The sequence below is a fragment of the Silurus aristotelis genome, assembly GCF_946808225.1.
Source record: "Silurus aristotelis genome assembly, chromosome: 26".
NCBI classification, from domain to species: domain Eukaryota; kingdom Metazoa; phylum Chordata; class Actinopteri; order Siluriformes; family Siluridae; genus Silurus; species Silurus aristotelis.
This window is the reverse complement of record NC_139599.1, coordinates 15,972,232-15,984,917: the sequence shown is the minus strand read 5'-3', so window position 1 is coordinate 15,984,917 and position 12,686 is coordinate 15,972,232. Positions and strand designations below refer to the sequence as shown.

Here is a 12,686-nt window from a genome sequence, read left to right as displayed (position 1 = left end):
GACCATTGGGTCAGGTGTATATACTTCTATCATGTTTTCTGTAGTTTTCTTGTCTATCCTGCTGTCATTTATGTATTTTACAGCATTTGTAAGATGGTGATAAATGATCTCATTCATACAACTGATGAGTTAAGGGCCATGCACAAGGGCCCAGACATGGCAGCTTAGTGATGATGGGATTGGAACTCCAATACAACATTCTTGACTACTGAGCTACAACATCTATAATATATCATTCAGTGGTAGGCCACCAAACACCTGTGCTGATAACAGTACACCATTTATATTATCTTTTTCAGTTTCAGCAGTATCTAATTCTCTTTTTTGCCCTAATTGATCTTTTACCTGTTTGAATTGTGTGGCCCTTTTTTCCAGGCTGTCATCCTTCATCCGCTGTGCTTGTGTATCTTCAGCCACAAATCGTTCTTTCTCTTGAAGTTCTTCTGCCATGTTTTCCAGCTGTCTCTCTTTCTCTTTAAGCTGTGTCTGATTCATTTCCTCTTTTTCCTCTAATTCTTCTTTTAACTCTCTGAGTTGTGTGTCTTTCTCTTCCAGTGTCTTTACTGTCATCTGAAGGTGTTGTTTATTTTCTGTCAGAAGTCTGTCTTTCTCCTGAATCTGTTTATCTCTTTCCATTAGCTCTGTCTCTTTTTCATTTAGAAGTCTGTCTTTCTCTACAGGCTGTTGTTTTTTTTCACTGGTTTCCAGTTTTTTATTTGTGTTGTTCAGCTGTGTTTCTGTCTCATTCAGAAGTTTGTGCTTCTTCTCCAGTTCTGTGATTTTCTCATTAAGCACTTCAGTGGATTTGTGAAGTTTATCATTTGTTTTCTTTAACTCTGCATCTTTCTGAGCAAGAGTCTGCTCATTATTCTCTACATAGTTTTGAAATTTCTTCAGATTTTCCTGTATATTGATTTCCATTTCTTCCACATTTCTCTCCAGCCTTTCTTTCTCTTGAGTTGTTTTTTTAAGTTTTTCATTCAGTTCCATTATCTCTGCATCTTTCTGAGCAAGAGTCTTCTCAATTATCTTACAATATTCTTTTAAATCACTCAGCGGTTCCTCTTCTGTAACGACGTCTTCCAGCAAGTCTTTAATTAATGTGTTCCTTCTTTCAAGTCGTTTCTCCATGTTCTCCAAAAAGGTATATAGATTTTTTGCACACTTTGTTTTCAGTAGTGGATGTTGAGCATTTTCACTTTCCTGTTCTTTATTAATGTTCTTTTCTTTTGTATTTGTTTTTTCCGGTTCTATATGTGAGAAAATATATGTAACAATTAGACTCACACACACACACACACGCGCGCGCACGTGTGTGTGTGTGTGTGTGTGTGTGTGTGTGTGTGTGTGCGTGTGCGTGCATGCGCGTGTGTGTAGGAATAATGCTTAATCATCTTGAATTATTAACTCAGTCAACTTACTATACTGAAAAACATCTGTCACACTTACCTGGTCCACCTTGTTCTTGCTTCCTGACATTCCATTGTGGTTTCTCCTGTTATAACAGTAGAACACTTTATTAGATGGGAGAAATGATGACTCACATGAGTTACTGTAGATATTACTCAGCTTACTTAATGGAAGACCTTAAGCTGTTGCAAAAAGCATCAGGTCAAGTGAATTATCCACATTTTACAACCATCTGTACTGACAAATGGTTTTATGTGTGTATGGAGACAATACATGATTATTATAATTGTAACATTATGCGATGATCTATGTAATATATGTATATATATATATATATATATATATATATATATATATATATATATATATATATATATATATATATATATATATATATACAGTATATATACAATATACAAAAATATATATATATATATATATATATATCACACCTAATAGATATATGACTTAAGACCTAAGACCAAAAACATGAGCATAATAAGAAAACATAATATTAGTTAAAAAAAAGGAAAGAAAAAATAAGTACCAAAGAATTAATAAATGTTGTAATTTTGGACAGTGATTTATTATTTTTATCACACTTATGGAATCCAAGATCTTCATTAAACAGACAGTCGATTGTGATCAGGTTTTTTCTGGTTACAGATCTCCAGGTTTCTGGTACAATGCTATGTACATCAAATGTGTGATGAAGCACCACCAGAACAGCAGGTTTTGTGTCTGAAAAAAAAGAATTAATTAAATGTAACAGTAACTCAGCAAATAAACAATAAATTATTTAGAAAATATATATTTTTTGAATACCTGAAATACTATGAAGCTTTTTCATTGCTGCTTCAATGTCAGTTTCAGCTCGTCGTACAACAGGGCAGAAAACCAGAATGAAATCACACTCATCCACTTTAGAAACCTCCTGTAGATTTATTTTTATTTCATTTTTAAGTTGTTCTATGAACATGTTGTTGGCATCCAGTGTTTTTCCAGATATACAGACCAAAAACTTTCTGCCTGTTAACAAAAAAACAATAACAAATCAATTATTTCTAAATATATAAAACTATAAGGCAGCAAGTGAATATTTTTGTCCTCAGAGTTGATGCGTTAAAAGCTGAAAAAATAGGCATCTGTGAGAATTGTGGGCTGTTCCTGGTCTGAGTGGTCTATCAAAATTAGTCTAATGAAGGAAGAGTGATGAATCGGCATACCGGATCAGTCGAGGCCCGAGTTACCAACGACCACCACAGGTATTGTTATTATTAATAATAATAATAAATTTTATAATTTTTGTTATAGTGCTGGTAACGACCTTTAAGAGGAGATGTGCAGACCTGCAGTAACTACAGGGGATAAAGTCGATCAGTCACACCATGAAGTTATGGGAAAGAGTAGTGGAAGCAAGGCTGAGAGAAGAGTGATAGCAGGAGTGATTTGTGATAGAAGAGTATCTGTGAGAGTAAAAGGGAAAGTTTATAGGACTGTGGTGAGACCTGAGATGTTGTATGGTTTAGAGACAGTGGTATTGAGTAAAAGACAGGAGGTGGAGCTGGAGGTAGCAGAGCTGAAGATGTTGAGGTTTTGGGAGTGACGACGATGGACAGGATTAGAAATGGGTTTATTAGAGGGACAGCGCATGTAGGACGTTTTGGACATAAGGTGAGGGAGGCGAGATTGAGATGGTTTGGACATGTGCAGAGGAGGGACATGGGGTATATCAGTAGGAGAATGCTGAGGATGGAGCCACCAGGAAGGAGGAAAAGAGGAAGACCAAGGAGGAGGTTTATGGATGTGGTGAGGGAAGACATGCAGGTAGTTGGTGTGAAAAAGGCGGATGTAGAGGACAGGGGGGTATGGAGACGGATGATCCACTGTGGCGACCCCTAATGGGAGCAGCCGATTGAAGAAGAAGATGAAGAAGATGAAGGGTAATCATTTCAGAAATTTTGTCCAACATATTTTGTCAGCAGTGATCATGCACATGGTCTACACAACCTTCTTTGTCCAAACAGAAAAGAGAGAAAGGATCCTCTATGGGATATTTAAAGGATGCATTTTGTTTGCTGTTATTCAATATTTGTAATTGTCCTATACTCACATGGCTCTTCAGTTATTGAGGACCACTGTGGAAATAAATAATACTATGTAAGGTTTTCATACAAAGTTATTGTTAAGTCTGTGTTACACTGTGGGAGTTTTACAATTTACATTACAACCACATTGTCTTAAAAAATCCCAATGAAATCTTTTTTCTTTCCAATTCTATATTAAAAGATGTGGCATCATGTGTACATCATGTCAGATTTTAGAATAAAGGTCATCGACTATAATTGTGTGATTAAAGAAAATGAAAATAATCTGCTTATGCCTTCCATCAGCCCGATGTGGGTTTGTGAATGAACATGAAGCTGTATAAACTGAAATAAGCCCTCAGTGTAACAGTAGCATGATTTACATGATGAGAAATAGGGGGTTGGAGCAGTTTTTGTCGAAAGAGTGAAATTAAGGTAAAAATGATATTATTCTGTGCATAAACTGACACTTCCTCTCTCTACCAGCAGAGGTCTACACTGTGCAATCTCTATTGTATATTGTGGGCTACTTATTAATTATGATGATTCTGACTGGCAGATTTTGGATAAGTCATAATTATGAGATCAGTGTGAGATGTGTGTGTGTGTGTGTGTGTGTGTGTGTGTGTGTGTGTGTGTGTGTGTGTGTGATGTAATAAGCAAGTCATTTAAGACAACATAGATTTATATACTTACCGAACGAAATCCTGTGAAAAACAACAGATTCAAACATTTTAGAGCAATATAAAACCAAAATCAGAAATCAAGTGCAATCTCTACACTTTTACATATCTCTCAATCATGAGCTATAAGTGTTTCATTTCAGACTTATGCGATTAAACCTCCAGAAGTGACTAATCACACTGACCAAATGGTCCAGTGTGACATGTCCTATTTATATTTCCTAGTTTTTTGTGTGTTTTTTTTAGGCTTTAAAGGGGTCAGCACACACAATTTTAGCCTAGTTATCTATACTTGACTATGTGGTCCAGTGATGTTGCAATTTGTTGCTATTTCCCACCCAGACATTCCTCGTTTGAGACAGAAATTTTTTAGACTTGCTTAAAGAAAGAGACAGTTCAGATTAAATAAATAAGTATGAAAGGGTTTGGTAGCTGTTTCATAACAATTCTAGACAGGTCAAGGAAATATATATGCTGGACAAAGGCTTAAGCCTAAGCTACTAACATCTAGCACAAATACATGTTTACATAATCCAACCTAAAATAATTATAATATTACATATTCTGTATTATTTAACTTACTGCCAAAAAAATTGGTCATCTTAATATTGCTACAGGTTTAGAATAATAGAAATCCTACAGAGAAAGAAAAGAAATATCCACAATCTCATTATACAGATACACAAAAAATAGAAATACACTCTATATATAAATAATATCTATTAGAAAATATGGTCATGCGCTAAAATATTTTAGTGTACGGTTTGTCTCCTTTCTTCCTACCTTCGCTGCTTCTCATAAACCGTTTGCGGATGTAGATGTTTCAACCTCAGATTCTTTCACTTTCACATTCATATACCTTAAATGCCCCCCCACCCCCCAACTCCCAGCAGAGAGCCCCTCCCCCTCGCAAAACCATGCCCCGCCCTCTTCCTGTTTTTGCTCTGCTCTTGGCTTCTCTACATTTCATTTTCAAGGACATATACAGTGGTGTGAAAAAGTGTGATTTCTTTTATTTTTTTTGCATGTTTGTCACACTAAAGTTTTAGATCATCAAACTAATGTATATATTAGTAAACGATAACACAAGTGAACACAACGTGCAGTTTATAAATGAAGGTTTCTATTATTGAGGGAAAACAAAATCCAAAACTACATATCCCTGTGTAAAAAAAAAGTGTTTTGTGGAGGAATTTAGCTTCACTCATCTATGCAGAATTGTTAAAATTCAGCCACATTGGAAGGTTTTCGAGCAATAAGCACCTTTTTAAAGTCATGCCAAAGCATCTCAATAGCATCTCAATAGCATTCAGGCCAGGGCTTTTTTGCACCACTGTAGGTCTTTTTTATTTATTCTCTAGCATGGGCAAACAAACATTTTTTCCATAAAAGAAAACTCTTTTCTGTGTAGATATGACAAAAATTATAAAACGGTTATCGATTATTAACTATTTATTTGTCTTTCTTTATTGGTGCATACATACATAATTGCATACATACATAGATACATAGAGTACATCCCGTATTCCATTAAAAATATCTTCAGCCAAACTAAAACAAGGAAAATGACCCTGTCCCACATTTCACTCTATCTATCACTAAGAGCTGAAGACATGTATAAGTACTGATATGTTCTCACTTTATCCAATAGAGAAAAATTCACAAGAGCATTGTAGTCTATAATTCACAGAAATCATGCCATTGCAAGAGTTGCATTTAATTGTAAAATAAGTAAAATTACACTTTAAATGCCCCAAATGTCACTTCTAGAACCTGGAAATGTCTTATATGGTCAGAGAAAGTCTAAGGAGTGATAAATTTTTACACCCCAAGCAGTGTCAGTCTGATTTCATTCCAACTCTTATACAGTCACAAAGGCACATAAAGAAAAAATTATACTGATAATAATATAGTAAAATAACAAAATATTAATATTATAATGACATCATATATAAACATAGCCAGCGAGTGCTAATGCACCGAAGCAGAACACGTTTTTCTGTGAACAGTGTGAAAATGATGATATCTGTCGAAACAAATCCTTTACTTTGTATTTTACCACCAGACCAGATATACTAATACTGTAGGAGTCAAGATCAACAAATTTTAAAAGACTTCCGTTGTTTTTCACCTGTTCCCTCATGGTGGCCCTAAAAGAAATTTCAATTAAAGAAGGCAATGTTCCACCTTTTAGAAGCTGTAACTGTATTTTAGAAACCATTTTTAAACCATTTATCAAATTTGTTTATATAGAGCATTATATTATATAAAACATTTGAAGCTACAATTAATGGTAATAATGTTTGTACATAGTTTTTAATTACGGTTTTACAAGCATAAAAAAAAAAAAAAAAACATTTCGATTAACATTTCTTTATATTTGGTGCATTTTCTTTGCTGTAGATGATGTTCATGTTTTTATCCATAATGTCCAGGACATTATGACTTACTTCGTCTGGTTGCTTCTTTTTATCTTTTTTTTTGTTCCTGTTGATAAAAAAAAAAGTAATATAAATATGATGATTAATATTAATTACAGTTAAAAACAAATTAGGGCAAAGATCAATTCTGTAAATGTGTTCTGCAAAATCAAGATATTAAAGATTAAAAACAGATGCAAAAGATGAAATAGAAAAAAAATAAAAGTGAAGTAGAAATAAAAAATAAAATAAAAATTATATATATATATATATATATATATATATATATATATATATATATATATATATATATATATATATATATATATATATATATATACTGATCAGGCATAACATTATGATCACCTGCCTAATATTTTGTTGGTTCCCCTTTTGCTGCTTAATTCTGTCATCTGAACTGGACATAATTTTCCATCATAAGCTTTCCTTTATAAAATCTATGATACTTTTCCTTTTTTTAATTACTGGTGATAGTTTGAGCCAATTGTGAATATGTTTTGGGGGGAAAAGTATTTATGACAAAACATAATTTGAATGTTATCCATATTAGCTAATGCCTTCAACTAGTGAATTATTTCCAACAAACAGCTTAAGTTGTTGAGGATATGACCTGCAATCCTGATGAACCAATCATTAGAGTCAATTTCTGCTTGGGTCTACTGATTTCTTATATATAGATCTTTTTTTTAAACTTACATTTATAAAATTTGATCATATAGAGTCTATGAACAGAAACATTCGAAGCTACAACTGATGCCAATAATGCCTTGTACTTAGCTTTTCTTAGGCTTTTACTTGGATTTTATTTGCTGTAGAATTGTGTTCATATTTTTATTCACGATGTGTTAATATGACACTATGACTTACTTTGACTTTTTGCTGTTTTTTATTTCATTTGGATTTTATTTCGTTTCTGTGGATCACATAAATATTTATATTAATATGCTCATTCATATTCAATTCAGCTAAAAACAAAGATACATTTTATAAATGTGTTCTGAAAAATAAAAAAATATTAAACAGATAAAGTTTGCACAAGATGAAATCAGAAAAAACATTCACGTGTAGTCAAGAGAAAATGTGAAATAAGTGTATATAAGAGAAAGTAAACATACCACGTTATAGAGCCATTTTGCAACCTTGTTATTAGCATCATTGTTCTTATGGCACTTCAGCAGTCCTGAATCCTCATGGAACAGACAGTCAACCACAAGACATTTCTCAGGCTTCTCATTATTCTCTATATTCACAGCTCTTTTGCTGTCTGGTACAATGCATTCTGGGTCGAATGTTTGATGAAGCACCACTAGAGCAACATATTTATCTGTAAACCATATGTATAGTATTAAAAAACGTATTATTTCCCAGTAAAACAAAAAAAACTTTGGACATTAATTACGTTATTAAAGAACGATAAAAACATACCTTCGTATTCAGCATTGATTTTTTGCAGTGCACCTTCAATATCAGTCCCAGCCCTCGAAACAATGGGTTGATAAAACAGGACTGCTTTACAATCAGCTTTGTCAGTCAGCTTCATAGATTTTCTTTGTTTTTTAAGATCATTTGTAAACTGTTTACAGGATGGTCTTATTTTATCAGGAACAACTTCAAAGCATCTTACTGAAAATTAAACAGAAAATAACCCTACTTGTTGGTCACACCGAAACAGCATGCTTATATATATATATATAGATTACATCTAAACTTTACAAAAGCTGTAGATGTGTTAGGTGTTAGGAAGTTTACAGGCAAGTAGATATATAATGAATGTCAACGCAATACTTTTGACTTACTTTTTTTGCTAAACATTTTCTGTAAAGAGAGACCAACAGCAGAAAGTCAGATGAGAAGATTTTACCACAATCAGAAAATCACACTCAATAATCCCACTGTAAAAAAAAAAATACAAAAAATAAAAAACACTTATCCCTGCTATAGCAGTCGAATACAAAAGTAAATTCTGTAGGACACAATTTCGATGTTCTGCAGCTCTGACTGTGGAAAATAAGCTTTTGGTAGCAGAATAGATGAGGAAATACACTGCGGTACTTTCACTTTGTTAAACCACGCCCTATAGAGCCGTGTGCAAATCATACAGCGGGTAAAACAAGAAATACTGAACAAGGATCATTCTCAGAGATAGTAAAAGTAAACACATCCCTCACTCCAATAAAAGTACAGATACTCATGTTTTAAAAGACTTAAGAAGTTTGGGCTCTGGACATGTACTTAAGTAAATATTTCCCATTACTACTACCTGCTTTAATGTCACCCTGGTAACTGGACCTTACATCATATTAATATATTAATACTATTGTATTGTATTTATATACTATTTTTATAATATTGTTTATGGTGTTTTATTTATTTATTTATTTTATTATTCTTTAAATACCCTTTTATATCACGAGACAGAGGACAGCATGAAGAATGATCTAAAACAGTAAAACAGGACTCTATCTTTGGGGTTTTTTATTTTTAAATATTTAAAACTCTCCCTGCATTTATTATTGTTTAATGATTATATATAGATATTTGATGTGGTAGTTAAAATGCAGTTACTCGTTTTGGACAGCAGATGGAGCCCTAACACAGGCTGTGACCACACTGGGTTGTAGAAACGCGTCTTTGGTGGGATTTGGTATAATTTTGCATTCCTCTCTGGTTTCTAATGTTAAATTATGTACAGTTTTTTTCGTTAAATAAATGTAATTGTGATTAAACTGTGAACGGTCAATGAGGCGGTGTTCCCTCTTGGTTTTATTCGTTTTCCATTTACTCCCCTTTCCTCTTGTGGACCACCAACCATATTTTGGGAATGTCAAATCTGTGTATCCGATTCAGGCTGTTTTCTAGGAAATACACTGAAGTTGCATTGCATGAATGTCATACACTCATTAGTGCTGTGCCTGCATTCTTTTTTTCCTCACCACTGGAAAATAGTAATTAGGGTTTGTCTGGATTTTCCTAGACAGACCACATGGTGTCCTCAGGAGCCAGACTCAGGTACAGAGACACACTGAAGCATATGTTCTTCTTGAACATTAGCGTGTAGGATACACACACACACACACACACACACACACACACACACACACACACACACACACACACACACACACATAAAAACACGCACACAGAGTCTGTCCCTTACTTTCATGAAGCCTGGCAGGTGACTAATCTCTAGACATCAGTCTGGAAGAGAGTCTGTCTAGACACACACACACAAACACGTTTGTCTCCCAATCTTAGTGAGAACCTTCCACTGACAATTGTTTATGCAAACCCGGTAATGCTATGCATCGCATCAATCTAACTCTTTTTAAGGAAAAAAAAAAGGTTTTGCTCATGGGGACCAGCCAAATATCACCGCAAGGGATAATAACATTTGCACACACGCACGCACGCACACACACACACACACACACACACACACACACACACACACACACACACACACACACACACACACACACATTTACACACTTACGAGCTGTTGAAAAGAAGGTCACACCAAAAATTAGGGGCACAAAAAAAAAAACACACAAGACACATTTTCATTTTTCTTTCTTTTCTTTTTTTTTTCATAAATCAAAAAGACATTGTCTACATCACAGGCAATAATCATGAAGGAATTTCTGAACCGAACAGAAATTTCTATCATAGCCGTGCCATATAAGCCCCCATACCCACCCGCAATCCCCCCACTGATACCCCTTATAGACACATGTACACGACCCAGACCCCTGCAATACTTTCTTTAGTCTTCTTTATACATCATTGTCATTGGATTCGTCATTAGTACCAGATATACATGAATAGGATAAATCTCAATAAACAGTACCCTGATTGTACATATCAAACCCTTTTGTTTCCCAACAAATGGCAGGTGCTTTGAGAAAGCCATGGCTTTCTTTCTTTTGCTTTTCTTTTTTTTTTTATTATTATTATTTATTATTATGATGATGTCCTTTTTTTCTGGAGTATACATCAGCCTTGGCCATATTTCTACATCACACTCAATCATGGGGTTTTTTTTCTTTCTTTTTTTTTTTTTTTGCTTCACAGACCAAAGGCCAGAGACACGCAAATTTCTACATACAAACCAGACTAATGGATCTTCAGACCCAAACAAAATGTCAAGTCTTCTAGAGTGAACACTTGGCCTGGAAATTGGGGGACACACACACACACACACACACACACACAACAAAAAAAAGATGATGTTCTAAAATACAGAACTGAATTCAAACTGAACCAGGATGCAAAGCTTTTTTTTTTGTACAGCTGCCATGGTTTGTGTAAGAGCTAATACAGACAATAAGGCAAGAAAAGAGAATAAATGAATCAGACAGTGGTCTCATACACACACATCAGCGCAGGAGCAAAGAGTACAAGTAAAACAGACATGGTCTCTCACACACACATTTACACACAAACACCACATACACACCCGTTTATATTGTCGATGCTCTGTTTTTTTTTCGCCAGCCTGCTCCTATAATAGATTTAAGCAGGCTTATGTATAGGTGGAAAAAGCTTAAAAGGGTCATAGGAGGTCTTTAAGACATTGACCCCATATGGATGTGTAGCAGCACCACCTGGCCCTGTTCTTAATCTGTGGGAGAAGGAGGATATGGTGGAATCAGTTGCATGGCAGAGCGGGTCGTTCTGTTCAAAACGTATGACCACTTGTATAATAATGTATAAAAAAGATTTTTTTTATATTTGGCATTTAACATAACCTTGTATCAGTCATTACAGTACTTTTTTTTCTTTTTTTTTTGCAAACGATTTGATTTAGAAAATTGAGCTTTATAGAGTTAATCCCTTACGTCAATTCCTTCACAGAAAAATCGCAAACATTTCATTTTTTGAGGTATGTGGAAAAAATCGAACGTGATGGTGCATTTAAACATGTTATTAAACCCGACTATTCATGTGACATCATGTGAACAGAGTGAACACATGATCACACTGTAAAAAATGGTTTCAGAAGTCCCACATGCTTGTATGTGAAAAATAACTGCTAACAATAAACCATAAAATAAATTAATCATATGGAAACAAATACAACTCCAGATGCAAATTTAGAAAATGGAAAAAAAAAAAAATGCTTCTTGGATAAAAGTATTGGGACACCAGATTTTTTTCAGACATATGTGGTTCTTCCACAAAATGTTACCACACATATGCTGTATCACGAAATTTTCCCTTCACTTAACCCAAACCTGTTTCAGTATAACGATGCCCCTGTGCACAAAGCCAAGTCCATGAAGATCTGCTTTACATGGGTTGGAGTGGAAGATCTCCTGCTATTGAGCTCCAACCCGAGCTTCAGGATGAATGTGTAAATTGAGTGCACCCCAGACCTCTTCACCTACATCAGTACCTGATTTTTATCTTCCCAGAAGAGTGGAAGCAAATGGGGACTATTTGTGGAATAAGATGTTCAAAAAGTACATACAAATCTAATGGTCAACATATAAACTTTTGTTCATATAGTTTATCCCAAAATCTTGTCCCAGTTGCGATTTTTCTGTAAGGCTTAATTCCAGGATCCAAACTCCCAACCTTCAACCATAGTTTCTTATGTAGAACTTTTTGAGGAGCTCCATTTCCCTCTCTGATGCTTTAGAAAACCGCTGCAGTTTGACGTGAACCTTGATCATGTACCGCCTGAAATTCTATTAAAAAAAGATCAAAGCAGAAATGTTTGCCTTGCTTGATGTCTGAACACTACAGAGAATCTTGGCACTGATTTCACAGCTAGCAATCCACCGAAACTAAAATTGATTAGAAAAGTGTAAAGGCAGTTGAAATTTACTCAGACAAAACAAGCGATCCGGTCGAAATATCTACAATCTTAAAAAAAAGACCATGATAGAAAAAAGCTTCCAGGAAAAGTGGACCTAGTGGTGTTCTAGAGATGCACGGCTATCTCTTTATTGTAAAAAGACCCTGTTCGGATTTAAAGCTCTCCAGCAGAAACCCTCACCCTCAGAGTTTAGAATAACCGTTAAAACAGTGGTGTAAAAAAAAAAAATAGTGGATGAGAAGAG

At 34.6% G+C, this 12,686-nt stretch overlaps 1 protein-coding gene and 1 long non-coding RNA gene across 6 annotated transcripts; both read right to left on the bottom strand.

Annotated features, from left to right (window-relative positions):
* Nucleotides 1-49: 49 nt before the first annotated feature.
* LOC310720163 (uncharacterized protein) lies at nt 50-5,023 on the bottom strand. Of its 5 annotated transcripts, none has more exons than XM_083530515.1 (6): nt 4,964-5,023; nt 4,740-4,816; nt 2,236-2,439; nt 1,958-2,151; nt 1,450-1,495; nt 50-1,250 (listed from the first exon to the last, which is right to left on the bottom strand). In XM_083530515.1, the coding sequence occupies exons 3-6, from the start codon at nt 2,387-2,389 to the stop codon at nt 223-225; spliced, it is 1,422 nt and encodes a 473-aa protein (XP_083386641.1). In that variant the 5' UTR covers nt 2,390-2,439; nt 4,740-4,816; nt 4,964-5,023; the 3' UTR covers nt 50-222. The 5 variants fall into 5 exon arrangements, 3 of the variants coding, with proteins under 3 accessions (XP_083386641.1, XP_083386643.1, XP_083386642.1); XM_083530517.1 differs by having other exon boundaries at nt 4,740-4,846; nt 4,964-5,018; XM_083530516.1 differs by lacking the exons at nt 4,740-4,816; nt 4,964-5,023 and adding an exon at nt 3,524-3,656.
* Nucleotides 5,024-7,736: 2,713 nt separating this feature from the next.
* Nucleotides 7,737-8,672, bottom strand: LOC310720162. Its single transcript, XR_014531665.1, has 3 exons — nt 8,548-8,672; nt 8,047-8,240; nt 7,737-7,945 (listed from the first exon to the last, which is right to left on the bottom strand). It is a non-coding gene; the product is annotated as an uncharacterized lncRNA (long non-coding RNA).
* Nucleotides 8,673-12,686: the final 4,014 nt, after the last annotated feature.

Excerpts from the sequence above, each read along its gene's own strand:
- LOC310720163 (XM_083530515.1), bottom strand. The coding sequence starts at position 2,389 with ATGTTCATAGAACAACTTAAAAATGAAATAAAAATAAATCTACAGGAG. Across the intron at positions 2,152-2,235 it reads AAAGCTTCATAGTATTTCAG|ACACAAAACCTGCTGTTCTG; the intron begins GTATTCAAAAAA and ends CTTTTTTTTCAG. Across the intron at positions 1,251-1,449 it reads GCAAGAACAAGGTGGACCAG|AACCGGAAAAAACAAATACA; the intron begins GTAAGTGTGACA and ends TCTCACATATAG.